This window comes from Crocodylus porosus, unplaced genomic scaffold (assembly GCF_001723895.1).
Source record: "Crocodylus porosus isolate Cpor-Errol unplaced genomic scaffold, CroPor_comp1, whole genome shotgun sequence".
Taxonomy (NCBI): Eukaryota; Metazoa; Chordata; order Crocodylia; family Crocodylidae; genus Crocodylus; species Crocodylus porosus.
The window spans coordinates 25,611,817-25,629,798 of NW_017728951.1; the positions used below are offsets into that span (position 1 = coordinate 25,611,817).

Below are 17,982 nucleotides of genomic sequence, written 5' to 3' on the forward strand. Positions count from 1 at the left end.
CTCCTGTAATATAAATAGCAGAACAGACGGTAAGGGTACAGCACCAACAGCCGGGCAATTAGTACTTAACATGTCTCATGCTGGCAAGGCAAAGAAAGGCATCCCGGGTTAGTGCCAAATGGAAAGAACCCACAAGTGTGAGGGGCATGGGAAATGGATGGAGGCATTGGTAGGAAAAGAGGAGAAATGGGAGGCATATGACATTAGTGATGGAGAGGCAATTATGTACAAGAGGGGAGAAACAAAGGCAAGCTGTGAAGGTCTGGCAGGTTTGGGGTTGGGACTTAGCAGTGGTTGTGTGTTCCCTTTTTGGGAAGGCTAATGTTTTTTGTACAAGCTTGATTACAAAACCTCACTCTAAAACTTTCAGATATGTTTTGTGCTTTAGATCTCACTAAGGAATAGTGCAGAAGGCTGCTTTTAATGAGTCAGAGTAGTAGTAGTATTTAGACTTATGCAACTGCTTTATTAGTGTCTTGTTTTGGATATCTCTATGAAAGCCTTTACATGCAGTATCTTCAACGAAGCAAATGGCTTTTGCATTGGTAAGCTCCACAGAGGCACGCAGTGATATTTATGCCCTGTGGATCATAACGTTGCTCTTCATGGAAATGGCAGGATCCACTGATGACAAAGTGGAAGTCCCAGAGGAAATGTCAGGTTATGACACCGACTCTTCCTTGGATTTCAAGAATTAATATTTAGGACTTCTGGAGAAGGTTGTGGTCTCTACAGAGTCATCCAGCACCAGGTTTACTGGGAATCTTGTGCATATTCCAGCTGGGAGTGCTGGCTTCAGGTGGGGAAAAACTTCTCCTGCACATCTAAAATTGATCCCTCACAGGTAAGGAAATCCTTGGGTAACATGTGCAAAGTGGATTTATTCAGGGAATTGGCTTAATGAACTTGGAATCCCAATGCAATCCCTTCTGGAAAGTTATGATCAACGGCAAAGGTACAGGAGGACTGGAGAAAAGTTGCTCGACTGCAGAAGTTCAGAAATGGTTTAGAACAACCACATAGAAAAGACACGGCTGGGGGAAAAATTTTATGATGGATTGTGTAGAAGAGTTTACCAAAAATGCTATGAGCTTTTGGTTGGCATGAAAGAGAAACTGTGACTCTCGCAACCGAGTTCAATGATCAGTGACTGGGTAAGAAGTCCAGTTTATGCCCAAAGTCAGTTAAGAGTGGGAGGCTGCCATCTCTGAATGTTGCTGGCAACAGGACCAGTGTTTTTATAAATAGGGAAATATATTGTTGCCCCGTGGATTTTAATTTTCTCCTGGGAAATGGTGGAAATGCTAAAAGGCCCTTAACTGGGGTGGCACTAAGGCTTTCACTGAGATTCAGCAATGAAGGAGAAGCATGAGGCCCCTTTTATTAATAACCCGTGAAAGCACTTGGAAATATTTGGGCCAAAGATGTGAATGCATTCGTGGTCATTTAGAAATTAGAAATTTATGATAGCGACTGCTTTCCAATTCTGCAGGCCTCTGAGGCAGGATCAATCAGCTAGGGCTGGCAATTTGAGGAAGCCGTAGTTCCCTCTTCATTTTATAGCTTTAAATTTAACAATAGCATGCTACCAAAAAGACATTGACTAAGCAAATCTGAATGATCTTTTTTGGTGGAAAAACCCCCCGTTTAAAATAACTTCAGAGCACAGCAGCCTGGGTTAGTGAGAGAATGTCAGCTGTAATTATAAATTTCCTGGGTTTTGTTTTTGGCTTAATTAAGATTATAGTTGTTGGAGGGAGGGTGGGATTTCTTCCCTTTTATATTTTTCTTATTTCCAAACAAAAGCGGAAAAAAAACTTTTAGAGAAAGTTATAAAAGTATTAATTTGCTTTGGGCCATTCTAGTCTCTTTGGTAAATTCATAATTAGGCATGGGTTGTTTTTTTTTTAAATGTGTATTCTGGTCTCTCAGGTATATAACTGCTCCATAACTGGTAAATCTGTATTCATATGTTAGTGTTTTTAAAGGCATATTATTTACACAATTCACTGAAATGGCTCCTTTGGAAGCTGGGTGACTCTCTCAAGTAATTATGTCTTTAGTATGCCTAGTATCCACAGTTTAAAAAAAAAATCGAAATTCAAGGAAGTAGAACTTACTGTTCATTCAGGGTTTTTTCTTTTTTTGTGGAATTTTAAGAAAACGCTATATTGGTCTTGCCCTGCACCCCCTCCCTTCCCCAAGATGCAAAGAGCATATGATGAGGTGTGTGCCAAAATGCCGTTTATTTTTAGCATGGGTATTTTTAAATCATCGAACACTAGAAACTCCTTGTTTCCCCTTTCCAGCGTTCACATTTTTCTTCTTTCAATGCATGTGCACGCGTGCATGTTTACTTACATGTGTGTATATGTGCATGTATTGGGAGAGGCTATAAGATCGACGACAGTTCCTCGGCTGAGGATTTGTATGTCACCTTGAAGTCCAACTATCGATAGACACCGTCCCCTGAGAACACCGTTTTCTAATGCAAACACCAGCTGATTCGTATTGGCATGTTCCATATAACAAGCTCATTTCAGTAGTGACACAATGTGCAAATTGCACACGGAGTGCAAATGTCAACTCGGTATAAATTGCACTCTGGCATTTGTTGGTCCCTCCAAGTACAGGGACAAAAGGTGCAGTTGAGCAGCTCTGCAATCCTATGACTCTGTTCCAATGCTTTTCCGATGATCTTTGATGAGTTTTTTTAAAACAAGGAGAATGTCAAGAATTCCCCTGCCCCCACCCAGGAAATCCCAAGTCATTTAGCCGTCTGCTGTGTCTATCATGGTGTCAACAGAATCAGGGTAGCAATGCCCCTGTGACTGCTTCCCTCTCCGTGTGCGTGGCTGGCATAACCTCACCCAGGACACTGATCCTAAGCCCCATTTCCTTCCTTTTTATTTTTAAAATGCATACAAGCAGTGATACTCCCAGAAGGGGTGTCACGCAGGACTTGCACAGATTGTAGGTGGCCAGAGGCCTCGCAATACTCTTACATGCAAAGTGACATCTTTCCATAGAAATGAGGGGTGGAGAAAGATTTTTTTTTGGTCACAGCTAGTCCAGTCCCAGCAGGCACGGGTGGGGATGTTATTCTACAGCAAGTCTCCATTGTGTTTTTTCACTCCTATTTTATGCGAGTCAAGAGCTAGGACTTTCACTGCTTTGGGAGAAGTCACATCAGTCATGCCTAGATAGACTTCACAGTCCCTCTCCCTCTTCCTTCTGCTTCAGCTTTCTTCAAGTTAGTCTATTTCGTTCCCCTTTGATCCCTACTGGGCCAAATGGAACAATTCCCCTGTCTCCTTAGTGTTACTCATAAAATCATAGAAAATGAGGGTTGAAGGAGATCACATCTAGTCTAACGCCCTACTCAGAGCTGGACCAGCCCCAACCACATCATCCCAATGGGATGCACCTGAAGGAGTTGCAGAGCCACTAGCCATCATCTTTGAAAACTCATGGTGATCAGGAGAGGTCCCGGATGATTGGAAAAGGGCAAACATATAGTGCTCATATTTAAGAAAGGGGAGAAGGAGGATCCAAGGAAGTACATACCAGTCAGCTTCACCTCAGTCCCTGGAGAAATCAGGGGGAGATACTCAAATAATCCATTTCTAAACACTTGGAGGAGAAGAAGGTGATCAGGAAGAGTCATCATGGATTCACCAGGGGCAAGTCATGCCGGATCAACCTGATGCCTTCTACGAGGAGGCGGCTGGCTCTATGGATGCGGGAAGACCAGTGAATGCGGTGTACCTGGATTTTAGCAAGGCTTTTGATACTGTCTCCCATAGCATTGTTGCAGGTGAGCTAAGGAAGTATGGGCTGGATGACTGGACTGTGAAGTGGATAGAAAACTGGTCAGAGCATTGGGCTCAGAGAGTAGTAATCAGTGGCTCAGCTGGTATCAAGTTGGAGTGCTCCAGGAATCAGTCCTGGGGCTGGTTTTGTTCAAGGTTTTCATTAACGACCTGGAAGATGGGATGCAGTGCACCCTCAGCAAGTCGGCAGATGACACCAAGCTGGGGAATGTAGTAGATACGCTGTAGGGTAGGGCTAGGATTCAGAGTGACCTGGACACATTGGAGGACTGGGCCAAAAGAAATCCCATGGGGTTCAACAAGGACGAGTGCAAAGTCCTGCCCCGAGGAGGGGGCGATCCCCTGCACCGGGGCAGGCTGCGGGGGACGGGCTGGGCAGCAGCTCTGCAGAAAAGGACCTGGGGGGACAGGGGACAAGAGGCTGAACACAAGCCAGCTGTGTGTCCTTGGTGCCAAGAAGGCTACCGGCATCCTGGGCTGTATCGGTAGGAGCGGTGCCAGCGGGTGGAGGGCAGCGATTCTTCCCCTCTATTCAGCACTGGGGAGGCCACATCTGGAGTCCTGTGTCCAGCTGTGGGCCCTCACTACAGAAAGGATGTGGACACATTGGAGAGAGTCCAATGGAGGGCAACAAAAATGGTGGGCTGGAGGACAGGACTGTTGAGAGGCTGAGGGAACTGGGCAGATTTAGTCTGGAGAAGAGAAGACCGAGGGGGATTGAACAGCAGCCTTCACCTCCCTGCAGGGGGGCTGCAAAGAGGATAGAGCTGGGCTGTCCTCAGTTGGGGCAGGCGACAGGACAAGGAGCAATGGGCTCAAGCTGTGGCAAGGGAAGTTGAGGTTGGATATTAGGAAGAAAAATTCTTACAAGGAGGGTGGTGAAACACTGGAACAGATTACCTAGAGAGGTGGTGCAGTCTCCATCCTTGGAGGTTTTTAAGACTTGGATAGACAAAGCCTTGGCTGGGATGATGTAGTTGGGCCTGGTCCTGGTTTGAGCAGGGGGTTGGACTAGATGTGACCCCCTGAGGTCCCTTCTAGCTCTCATTATCTATGATTCTATCCCACCCAAGACTTTGTGTAGCCGAGGTTTCAAAACCTCCAAGGATGGAGAGACTGCTACCCTTCTGGAGAGCCTGTTCCAGTGCTTTATTATCCTCCTCCTGAGAGTTTTTCCTAATATCCAACCTCAACTTCCCTTGCTGCAGCTGGAGCCCGTTGCTCCTTGTCCTGTCATCTGCCTCCACTGAGAACAGTCTTGCCCCATCCTTTTTGTAACCATCCTCCAGGTAGTTGATGGCTGCTAGACAGCAATCGTATTATGTGTCTATGTGCCTTCCTAATGACTGTGTTGGGAGATGGGAAAACATTTTTAGGTTTTTCTCACGGTTAGGAGAATCCCCAGTCACTTAGGCACTTAAAATGTAACAACTCAAATCACAGGGCCCTGTACTAAAGGTGAATTCAACTTTGAGGGGCTTGGTCTGGTCTTAGATGTAGAAGAGAGATTCTTGTTCAGTCCTGTTGTTTTCTACTGGTTGAAAATGCAGAATAAGGAGATCTGGATTTTGCATTTTAGCTTTGCTACTAACTTGAGAGTGAGCAGGCATCACATTACCCGTCCTAGAAAATGAAAGGTATGATAGTAGTCCTATGGGTGCACAAATGGCAGAGCAGTGGATGCAGTATTTAAAACCTCCACTCCAGATTGCTGTGCATCTCACTGGTGTCTTTAGGACACTTCCATTTTCATCTTTATGCAAAGACTTTAATCCCGTAACAATATCTCTCAGCAGCATTGATGCCTTTAGATAGACTTTTTGGAAATCTGCAACACTATTGTATTCCTAGACAGCAACTATAAAAATGCTATCATCGATTTCTTTTTTCATGCTGTAGCAAATTCAGATTTTCCTTGCAACAAATTCTTTGCGCACTGTATTGATAAAATATAATGGTAGTAGTAAGGCCTATTGTGTGTTTTTTCTAGGAGGGGATGCATTTCTGACTTCTAACAAAATACAGTAAAATAATATGATGTGACATCTGGTACCACGTACCTACTGCAGGGACACAGAAGAGAACAAATTTGATATAACAGGACTGGTGAGAGAGCTTTTTCTGTCAAGGTAAAGCATTGTCATCAGTGCTTAAAACCTGGCAGAGAGAAGACAAAGAGTAGGAGTAAACAGTCAGTTTTTGACATTGGGAAAGGTTTAATACTGGAATTTATATTGGACCTGGTTTTGTGCTTAATGTATTAATACTTGGCAAGAGGGATGAACAAAACAATAATCTAGGTCAAGCAAAGCTGAAGAAAACTGAGGTTTACCAGGACTGACTGGAGTTAAGTAAATGGATTTCATGATAGCAAATGAAATGCAGCATTGATAAATATGAGATAAGGTCTGGACTGAATAATTTAAATCTATTTGTTGCTGCGTTCAAAATGAGCGTTCATTGGGTCAGAGAAAAATATCTTCAGTGCCCTTGGAGAGGCTCAATAAAACCTGGACTCCACCATATACTGGTTGGAAACATGTAGTATGCGGAGAATGGGCGTTTAGAGAGTGGTGGGCAAGAAGGGGTGTGATGGGGCTATCCGAAATAGCACGTGCTCTTGAGAAGGCAGATATGGTACTTCTTTATATCCTTAACCTAATACAAGAGCAAAGGGGTGTAAAACTGATCAGAGGAAGCATAGTATAACCTGATAAGAGGAACTCCTAATTAGCCGGTGACTATCTTTACCATAACATGTAAAAGAGTCTAGCAGGGTTGAAGGAAGAATTAGACATTTTCTATTAAATGTTATATTAGGGAGGATATAAACTTGTGCTTCCGAAGCTATGCCAACCACAATGTGTTAGGGGCGATCCCCCCCCCCCCCAACCGGTTTTGCTGAGTTTATTCTGTTACCAACAATTGTTTTAGGTATTTTGTGCCAGGCTTCTGCCAGGAGGGTGCACAAGTAGGTGTCTCATGAGTCTGACACGACCCCACATTTCCTACGCTTCCGGTGCGGGAGCGTGTTTCTGCCTGCAGCAGAGGCCTGGGAACGGGGACTTCATTTCTCTTTCTGGCTGTGTTATAGGTTTGCTCTGTGGCCTTGGGTAAGACACTTCTTCATCTATAAAATGAATATAACAGCCTCACATGTGTTGAGGCTTATTAATTTTTGTAAAGCACTCTGGGGTCCCAAAGTTGTCACACAAGTCCAAGTCCTAATCAAATGACAGAAGCGGAGAGCTGCTGCCGTGGGTTAGGACCAGTGCTCTGACTGCGGCCAGATGGGAATACTGGCATTCCCATCTGGCCGCAGTCAAAACTCGTAGTGCTTTTTGCATCCATTTTGATTTTTAAAAAAAAAAAAAGGGCTGTAGATTGACACGGTTTCAGGAGAGGATTTTGTCAGTCTGTTTTCAAACAGGAAATGCTGAGGCCAGCCCCTTGTTTGTGGAGCTGTCAGGACAAAAGCGAGCGTTTGACATGCAGCTTGGTCGGTGGCTGGGGATGGGGAACGCTGAGATTTTCAGAGATCAGGCTGTAAATGAAGTTGTTCTGTTGGGTCACTCATCTGATTTACACACAAGCTGTTTCTATTGAAGCACCTGGGGCCTTTTGTTCGAGCTTGTGAATAAGCTTCTTTCAGTCACCAATTGTAATTTAGAGTCTCTGCTTCTTTGAAAAGGTAGAAAGTAAGTACAGGAGTGACATTTTCCCCCACTGAGCGCACCTTTGGTCTTTTAAAGACAACAAATCTTGATTTTTTTTTTTTTTAATTTTTTTTTTTTTTTAAATCGACATCGGATCTCTAGCAGTAATATAAATCTTGTTATGAACATGAGAGAAATCCTAGCTGACTGGTTCAAGAGCCAGGCGAGGAACCAGTTATTTTTTATTGTCTATTCTCTTTTGGGCTTGAAATGATATTAACCTACTAGATTGCATAGGTAAGTAAGTAAATGTGGATTAGCTGCCAGGGCTCTATGAAATGGATGTCTAACATCCCCTTCCCTGGATAGCATCAGCTTCAGAGGAGAGAAGGTAGGATTTCAGTGTCTTTTTTACAACGTAGAGAGTCCAGACTTTTCAAATCCATAGAAAACGAGGGGTGGAAGGGACCTCGTCTAGTCAAAGCAGGACTACCCCCACTAAACATATGTGGTAGTGCAATATGGACCCCTTTTGCAACAAGAAGAATTGTTTGCTTTCTGCTTCATGTGGTCGGATTTGGTTCCTGATGTCCATAGAAGTAGAGGACTATCTTGGGTCTCCTGACCCCACTTGTCCTTCCTGCCTAGCGCAGGGGGCTGGACCCAATGGTCGGGCAAGGTCCCTTACAGTCTGTGAATCTATGAACCTCTCGTACCATGTTATGAAAAATAAGGGTTAAAGTATAGTTGGTCCAGGAAATGCATGAGAAGAATACAGGTAGACAGAGTGAGCTGAACGGTTGGGTATGCTGGCTAAGCAGCCTTCGGCTCTGTGGGATACTTAGACCCCTCTCTAATGGTGTGGTTTAAATCTCTAGAGCAGTGGTCTTCAACCTGTGGTCCACAGACCATGTCTAAGGGGTCCACGAAAGAGGACTAGAATCAGTCAACAGGACGTGAATATCCATGCTTACTGTTCAAAGGGGTCTGCACCTCCATTCAAAACTTTTTAGGGGTCGGCAAATGAAAAAAAGTTGAAAACCACTGCTCTAGATAGTTGTATAACATGCCCACTTCTTGGCTCCTCTGCTCTGGGCTTCTTATAGTTTTTTTTTAATTCCACTTAACAAGGCAGCTTACAGCGTCAGCTGTACTAAGTGGGTTGGAGAGCAAGATGGAACCGTTTATCTTTGCTTTAGTGCCTTTGCACCGTAGCTAATCTCCTCGTTCCTATGAGCGCTTTGACCAAATGGATCTGGTAAATAGGGGACCCGGCTGAACACACGGGCTTAAACCGATTTAAATTAGCATATCAAAAACATGACAAATGCTTAAACAAATATATGCCTTACGCCCCTGTTGGTTTTTGAACTAGGGTTGCTTGGCTGCTATGGTGATAAGAGCTTTATAAATAGTTATAAAGTAGAGTTTTTTGCCTGGGGGAAGATAATTGGGATTTAGAGTTCTTTTGTGTGTGGGAGGGAAGCATTGTCTGGTAGGTTAGAGCAGCAGACGAGGAAGCGTGACTCAGGTTTCAGCTGCTTGCTGCAATACCCTGGCAATCATTCCCACTTCGTCTTGCCTATCAGGAGGGCTAATCTCTCTACCTGGCGTGGGGTTGGAGAGGTTTAATGTTGAAGGAGTAGTCGACTTCTCGGATTCGAGACTTTGCGTGAAGAGGAGAGTTGATGAAACGGAGGTTAGATTGCATTACAGTAACAGATACTCCTCAAATGCAGGTGTTTGTAGATGATGTGCTCTGGTGAATTTTTCAAATATGACTTATTTTTGGAGGAGGAGCGTCGGCTGGAGCAATGTGTCCTAGTGACGTGGACTAACAGTGCCTAATGGCAGTTTGGTCCAAGTGGTAGCAAATTGTGGACCAGATAAAAGCCATCTTCTTTCTGCCCATTCCAAGATGAACAAATCAGCAGTCTGCCCTTGGTGCCAAGAAGGCTACCAGCATCCTGGGCTGCATTGGGAGGAGTGTTGCCAGCAGATGGAGGGCAGTGATTCTTCCCTCTATTCATCACTGGGGAGGCCACATCTAGAGTCCTGTGTCCAGCTGTGGGTCCCCCACAACAGAAAAGATGTGGGGAGGTTGAAAAGAGTCCAGCTGAGGGCAATAAAAATGGTTGGGACCTGGGGGACAGGACTGGTGAGGAGAGGCCGAGGGAACTGGGCTGATTTAGTCTGGAGAAGAGAAGACCTAGGGGGTTGAATAGCAGCCTTCAACTCCCTGCCAGAGGGCTGCAAAGAGGAGGGAGCTGGGCTGTCCTCAGTGGGGGCAGGTGACAGGACAGGGAGCAATGGGCTCAAGCTGCAGCAAGGGAAGTTGAGATTGGATTTTAGGAAAAACTTTCCCACTAGGAAGGTAATAAAACACTGGAACAGATTACCTGAAGAGGTTATGGTCTCTCCTTCCTTGGAGGGTTTTAAGACCTGGCTAGACAAAGCCTTGGCTGGGATGATGTAGTTGGGGCTGGCCCTGCTTGGAGCAGGGGGTTGGACTAGATGTGACCTCCTGAGCTCCCTTCCATCCTCATTTTCTATGATTAGCCCCATAACTCCAGCATATTCAATTAAAGCTCAACTTGCAACTCGTCCCAAAGCAGCAGAAAAAGTGGCCCAAATCTCAGCTGCCATCTCATAGCCATTCCAGCTGTCCCTTCCACTCAAATTTCCTTCCAGCCCCCTACCACTTAAAAAAGGCTTAATATGATGTGGGGGTGCAGACATGAATATAATGGTTTGAGATTTCATGTAGCTAATCCGTCACATCCTACCATTTTCATAAATAGGTGCCCATTTAAAATGTATCAGCATTTCACCACCAGTAGCAGTTACAGCATCAAAAAATCGGGTAAGAACAAGTTGGCTGTCAGAGCACAGCCATATTTTTAACCTTGTCAGTACTTTCATTTTTGAACAACCATGAGCAGTTGCTGCTGTTTTTCTCCTTTCAGTGCTCTGGCCCCTTTGGTGCACGAGATCCGTTTGGAAAGGTGAAGTCTTCTGTATTAACTGCTTTGCAATTAGCAGCAGAACAAGTAGAAAGGCTGAACTCTTGCAAACTGCCTCTGGGCAACTACTGGCTTTCCTTGCCTTATCCCACCCTCTCTGGGGGCAGGAAACAAACCCGCCGCACCTTTTCTCTCCCCGCCGGCACTTGATGTGCTATTCTTTTTCCTTGCCGAATCATTCGCTGTGACGCGTGTTAGGTGGCTACGTGTGAAACAAAAGAGGGCCGGTTAATTGGAAAGAAGTCCGTTTCTTCAATACACGTGCCCACGCTAATGCAAAATGTTGACTGACGGTCTCGGACCATCATGTCGTCCCCTCCCCTTTTTGCCTCTGGCGTCTTTAGATTCCCCTGCGGGGCAGACGGATCAGGGATGTGTGTTTCTTGAGGATGTTTCAGCCTTTAAGGCCAGCTGCAGTTCTGCTGCTGCCGTTCAGCTAAGCCTTGAAAGATCCTGTAATCTGTGCCATCCTGTCTCATACAGTCCCATCTCATAGTTGTCCTTTCTCTGCAGTGCTCTATGCCCAGATCTCTGTGGCTGGGCTGCTCCAGCCTGGCGGACAGCATGCCCTCGCTGCGATGCCTGTATAACCCAGGGACTGGCGCACTCACAGCTTTCCAGGTACTTTCTGTCTCTCTTTTTCCTCTCTCTCCTCTGTGTGTGTGAGTGTGTGTGTGTGTGTGTCTGCTTCTTGCTCTCTCTTGCTTGCTTACATCCATTTATTCTGCTTCGTACTGTGTGCTTACCTCACGTCATTCAAAAGTCCTCCAGTAATTAACCTCATCTCATGTAGATTCTGAGTGGATCAGTCCAAGGGCATTTTCATTACATTGATTTAATATAATCATTTTGCCAAACTTGGCCAGATACCATCAACTGTGCCATTGGTCCTCAGGTGTACCAAAAGCATACCGCTGACATCCAGCAAACATTCGTTGCAAACAGTGTGCATCGTCGCCTATGATCCCAGCTTGTATTCAGCAACTGCATTAACTTATCTGTCCATATTTTCCTTACACAAGAAGATGATGGTGGGGTGATGCGGTGCCATGAAGAGAGCCGATGCCCTGCATTCATATATTTCAATTGGATTTGTTAGCAGTAACCCAGGAGCTTTGGTTATAGAAAATTAAAACACACACAAATTAATAAAAAGCCAAAACAGCAAATGTATTTTGCTTTGTGCTCTGATGGCTGCCAGATTCAGACTTTGAGCTGCCACGGTCATCTAGTTCAGCCCCAGGGAACAGGGGTCTGGACTAGATGACTCTTCCAGCGCTATAATCTTACAGTATGTTTTACCAGGCCAGTGGTGGTCAAGCATGGCCTCAAATAACCAGTCTGTCCTATTCAAATTCAGTTACTGTTTATATGGGGTAAAGGATGATAGGCAACCATGGGATTTTCAGGTCCCAGGCCATTCCAGATTGCTGTGTTTTGTGTAGATGTAAATGGAAAGGGAGTGCAGACTTGGGCACATGGGTGGTACGTTCACACTGGACTCCAAGAAAGCAGACAACTGGTTCGGCCCAAGCCAGGGCCTTCAGGCAGCACATTGCAACTCAAGCCTCAGGGTTCACAGCGGCATGGATTATTTCAGGGTCAACACTAGAGTTGAGGGGCTGGCGTCTCCAGGTTGGTGGTGGCCAGTAGGGCTTTTCAGCAGCACAGCTTGATGGTCCCCAAACCTCTCAGAAATCCCGAAACGTTTTTGATGCGTCACTCTGCCTCTCCAAAAGTCGTATGCAAGACATTTGTGTCTTAGTTTGGGTCTGGTTTCCTGCTTCCAGGACTGGCAGGATGAGGAAGTGCTGTGGAAGCAATGTTCTCAGTCCCAGCAGAGGCTTAAGTGTCTTGCATCATTTAGCAGCAGCCCTTCCAGCTGACCTAGCACTAGCACCGATGGACTCTGGAAGGTGTCCTGTCAGTCCTTCTTGGCTACGCAGACTCCTTGCAGTGCTTTCAGAAGGGGAGGGGAGAGGACTTTTTATCGAGGAGAACTCAGGAGCAGAGCAGGATTTAGCACCCTACTCATCCTTGTAGTTTGCCCACTTGAAGTGAATCAGGTGGGCCTCATTTTTGAGCTGTCAGCTGATAAAAGAATTTCAAACATGGTAAACTGGTTTTAGAGAATAGTTTGTGCAAAGCAGTTAGCCCACCCGCTCCTCTCTTCCAACTTCCTGTTATTTTTGATGGCATTTATATTTCCTTGTTTCAGTTTAAAAAAAAGAAAGAAAGAAAGAAAGAAAAAAGCCCTACCTTTTCCATAGAAGAAGGGTGTTTGTACCTGAAAACTTGCAAAGACCAATTTCCCCAACTATTCAGTTGGTCTAATAAAAGATACCGCATTTACCCAAAGAACTTGCCTGCCTACCTTTTACGTAGTACTCCTCATCTCAGCATGTCTCATGCTATAGGTCTCCGAGTCGGTTTTGAATAGACCCCTGTCCCTTATTAGCTCTTTAGGTCTGATGAGATCTTTCCCTCGGCACCTCTGCCTGCTGTCTCTTCTGTTGCCATCATCTTAGCAAGAATTTTTCTGCACAATTTTCAGCGTAACATTGGAGACCTGCTTTTGAAGCCCAGCATTTTCTCACATTAACTTAATTTTTTTTTCCTCTAGCAAGCTTCAAGTAACTGGAGAAGAATATCAATGTTCTTTGCTCATGGCAAGAGGGAAGGTGCCATCTGGAAGGCCACTTAGTCACTGCTGAATTTGTCTAGTTATTTACATGCTTACCTTGAGATGCTCAGACAGAAATGATGAAACAGGCGCTTCCTGTCAGCTAAAAGCCTGCTGACGCCTCGTGGGAAAGGTTGGCAAATAGTCGATTTAGAGACAGTTCTGTTGATCTGTCAGATAACTTCCATGTTTCTCTTTTCTGTGTGTTTATTACCAAGGATGGACGTGGGAAATCAGGAACATAGAGTTCCTTAATTCCCTTTGACAGTCCTTTGTGGCATCACAGCAGTTGCGATGTTGGAGTGGGAGGTCAGATATAAGGTGGGGGGAATAAACATTAGGATTCATATATTTCTCCGGTGCCTTTAAATCTCAGAAGATCCCCAAGTGCTTTGCTTACACCACGGAAAGGCAGGTCATCTTTGAGGGAGGCCCGCAGCTGAATGACAGCGTTTGCAGGTAAGGAATGAGAAGGAAATTTTAGCAATGAAAAAAGAGCCAATTTCCTACTCTTTCCTGGAGCCTGTATTGTCCATGGAGAACAAGCCAGGATCCCAGGTCTTCCCAGGTGTTATCCTCCAGTGCAACAGAGAAATCATATTTGCAGAATAAAAATTGTAGTGAGCAGAATTCTGTGAAAACAAATCTCTTGAAAGTTTTTGTACACACTGGTAGGTATTAATGCTTTTGCATCATGGCTGAAAATTAAACTCAGTACAAAAGCAGTCATCCTATCAAAATGCTGTGTGTTTACAAGATTCAAGGTTACAAGAGTTAAATAGGCCAAAGGCTGAATATGCCAAACATTATTCTATTGAATATTTCCCCAAAATAACTGTATAAAAGGTATTTAGTAATAAGGTTCCCCCTTCTTAGTGGTGAAGATTTGTGGAGTTCAAAATATTTGTGAGGCATTGTTGTTCCCAGTGTACAGATGAGCAGAGAGAGAAGCAGCGTGTTTCAAGAAATTGCCTGAGGTCACACAGCAAGTTTGCGGGGGAGAGTTCTCCTGCCCATTTGTTTTGTTGTTTGACTCTTCGACAAGCAGGGCTAGGACTCAGAGAGACCTGGACACTCTGGAGGACTGGGCCAAAAGAAATCTGAGGTTCGACAAGGACAAGTGGAAAGTCCTGCACTTAAGAGGGAGAAATCCCCTGCACTGTGGTGGACTGGGCAGCAGCTCTGCAGAAAAGGACCTGGGGGGACAGGGGACAAGAAGATGGATAGGAGCCAGCAGTGCACCCTTGGTGCCAAGAAGGCTGAATCGGCATCCTGGGCTGCATCGGTAGGAGAGTTGCCAGCAGACAGAGGACAGTAATTCTTCCCCTCTATTCAGCATTGAGGAGGCTACATCTGGAGTCCTGTGTCCAGTTGTGCACCCCCATGACAGAAAGGATGTGGACACACTGGAGAGAGTCCAGCGGAGGGCAATGAAAATGGTGGTGGGGCTGGGGGACAGGATTGGTGAGGGGAGGCTGAGGGACCTGGGCTGATTTAGTCTGGAGAAGTGAAGACCAAGGAGGATTGAATAGCAGCCTTCACCTCCCCGCAGGTTGGATATTAGGAAAGACTTTCTCACTAGGAGCGTGGTGAAACATGAGCAGATTGCCCAGAAAGGTGGTGGACTCTCCATTCTTTGAGGTGTTTAAGACCCGGCTAGACAAAACTTTGGTCTATCAAATAACAGACAAATAGGATTGGATCAATGATGTGGCTGGGGCTGGTCCTGGGGTGAACAGGGGGTTGGACAAGATGTGACCTGAGATCCCATCACACCCTCATTTTCTATGACTGTGAAGTGTTGCATCAGGTCCAGGCAGTGGGGTACCATGGGCCGGGTCTGTGACCAGGCACCTGATGCAATTTGGGAAGCTCCCCAAAATGCTCCTTATATAGAGTTTAGATTTTGGTTGCATACCCTTATACAGAGTTTGGCATACTCTTATGAAGAGTTTAGATGATAGTTGTCTGGGCTGATTTGCACAGGGCTGATCCTGTCTCAGGCAGGGCTAGACATGACCTCTGCAGATCACTGCCAGCCCCACTCCTGTATGACTCCCCAGGGCATCTCTGTGGAGACCCCAAACCATTATCCTGGGACTGCCCATTGGAGAGCAAAGGCAAGGGTTGGTTTCCTTGTAGTTGAGTTTGCAGTCACCTGGCAGGCGAGAGAGGGTTGAGATTTGTATATACCTTTTTCTAAAGGTTTTGCAGAGTACTCTCTAAATTCCTACAATCTGCTGTAATCGAGGCATTTGGATGAAATACTTGATCATGAGCAAGGCACCAGGGCCTATCATCTCTGCTTATGGAGGTGGCCGTGATCTACTTGGTTTTCCTCAAATTGAACATGGCCTCTCTTCTCCTGACAGCTTTGCTTGGACAAAGCCTGAGAATCTTTCAAATGAAGTAAATGAGAGCAATTTTTATAAGGTTGCCAGGCCTGGTGGCTGGGGGGGGTGGGGGGGGCTGGACTGATCTGCATTGCACCTTCTCTTTGCACCGAAGCCATTTTTTGGAGGAGGGTGGGAGACAAAGATAGGGTCATCATGAGGCAGTCAAATCATGCAAAGGCAACAGCCTGTTACAGCCAGGCAGCAGAGCAGCAGGCTTCCTTTCCAGCTGACTTGTTTGCCATTTCTTGCACCATGATAACCAACACGAAGGTTGATGCAGTTTGAAAGAATGGGTTTTTGAAGGTGTGGGGCCAGTAGCTCATCCCCAAATTCTGCTTCCTTCATAAACTTCATAGCGAGCTTCCTCCTGTTTATTCATGCATTTTGTTTGAGAAGTTGACTTTTTTCAGCGCTGAAGAATACAGTGCGTTTCCAAATGAGAGTAATAATTGCATTATTGATGGACCGAAGGTAGGTGACCCAGAGAAAGCAAGCTGTGCGTGCTCCACAGTCACCGTGCTGCACGCACAAGTTTGTGGCAGTTCACCTTAAAGCCCAGTTATTAGCACGGCTCGGTTTTGCATCTAATCAGAGGGGAAGCGTATCGTCCAGTCAAAAGATCCCATCAGCATGGAGGTATTATTGCACTTGACCAAAGCCTGCTTTGTATTCCCTGCTCCGGTTCTTTCCCAGTCGCTCCGCGAAATGTGTCTGAAGGCTATTTACAGCGCGATTCGAAACCTGCATCATAATTTTGATGCCTAACAGCTAGAGTCGGTGGCTCCGGCACCCCCCGGCCAGCAGCAGGCTCTCCCCCGTTTATGAATGTAGTTAGGTGGCCCCCAACTGTTTACAAGACAGCAGAGGTGAGCGCTTTGATTGACAAGTCAGAAATGCATTAGATCATTCCCTCTGCCAGTCTCTGGTTCATGCTGTTAAAAATGTCAGCCTCTCCAAGTTTGAATGGCAGCCCGAGGGCCTCAGAAGCTTTTTGTTTTCTGAGATGGAAACACAAATTGGATGTGTGCCTGAGCGCTTCATCCTGGGCTGTAATTTCATCTTTTAGCTAAGAACCACAAGGTACATGAGCAAAGCACCCTGTAAACAATAATACTGGGGAAAAAAATAAACAAGGTCGTGTTTCTGGTACGTTGATCCACCGGTGTCCTGACCTCTATCACGTTGAACATCTCCACTCTGATTGCTGTTCCCTTTGGCATTACAATGAGAGGGAGAGAGACTGACACAGGAGGCAAAGATTTAAAGTTGCAGTGTTGTTGCACATTTCTTGTATTGGCTATGAAATATTGAGCTGCCACGGTGTGGCACTTGTGTTTTTTAAGCAAAGTTTCTTACCGAGATGCTCAGGTCTGCTCTGCCTGCTTCCGTTCCTCCCACTGTCTCGCTGGGAAGGTTGGAAATCGGTACCAGTTACATGCAGGAAAGGGGATCAGGAAGATGACAGATATGCAACCCAATTAACCAGCTAACTTCCTCGTTTAAACACAGCTGGGAGGGGCAGAGCTGGACTTTAGGAGTCTAATTGTACCTGGGGCAAGAGGAGCACTTGATCTGCTTGTACCGTGTGCCTGCAGTGATGGGCTCTGGGAAATGGGTGCGGTGCTGTAGTACAGTGCGTGCAACCCGGTTGTACAAAATCTACCTCTTGATCTGTAACCAATGACCTTGATATCCTGGCTGGTTGATTAGCGGCTCTAATTGGTGCCCTGTGGTCTTTCAATACTGAGGAGCCTATCACAGGATCCAGGCCCCACCACAGAACTCCACTGCAGGATGTCCTCTTTCATTTCAGGTGGGCTTGCAAAGACCCACCTTGCAAACCTGACCCCAGATGAACCAGGTGGCGGGTTTGGGGGTTTTGTTACTGCTGCCGGAGGGGGATTTGCAATTCAGGCGCTGGAAGCCAGTAGGGTTTTTGACTTTGCTTCGGCATCTGATGTTTGCCAGCTTTGCAAATCAGTCTTCCGACCTAAGTACCGAAACGAGGGAGGCAGTAGCTGTTCTAGGAGCAAATGCTTACACCCCTCAGCTGTTTGCCACTGCAGATAACAAATGGGATCGCTAATGAAAATGCGCATTGTAACGGGAAAGCTTCCTCGACTTCAACTCCGCACTAATGATCTTGTTACTGTATAGCAACCGGCGCCCTTCCTGGTAAGCCGAGGGGGTGAGGTCTGTCGTTCTACCAGCATTGGTTGGTTGATCGGTTAAAAATGATGCCAGGCAAGCGCGGGTTTCTCCTCTCCCCGTTAGAAGTCAGAAAGGTGTGTAAAGCTATTTTGACAAATGGCATATGTAGCACCACGCCGAAGGGATACAGGTATTTTTAAATTTAGCTCTGGTTCCTGAGGATTGCGAACATCTGCTAAG

General features: G+C 45.8%; 1 protein-coding gene across 7 annotated transcripts in view; it reads left to right on the forward strand.

Annotated features, from left to right (window-relative positions):
* BTRC (beta-transducin repeat containing E3 ubiquitin protein ligase) overlaps positions 1-17,982 on the forward strand; it is a 140,517-nt gene that overhangs the window by 24,157 nt on the left and 98,378 nt on the right. For 4 of the 7 annotated variants that reach the window (XM_019555896.1, XM_019555890.1, XM_019555893.1 and 1 more), the window contains one exon: positions 11,026-11,133. The exons of the other annotated variants lie outside the window; for them this stretch is intronic. In XM_019555896.1, coding sequence (XP_019411441.1) covers positions 11,026-11,133 — 108 coding nt within the window. The remainder of the gene's footprint in view (positions 1-11,025; positions 11,134-17,982) is intronic. 7 annotated transcript variants of the gene reach the window in all.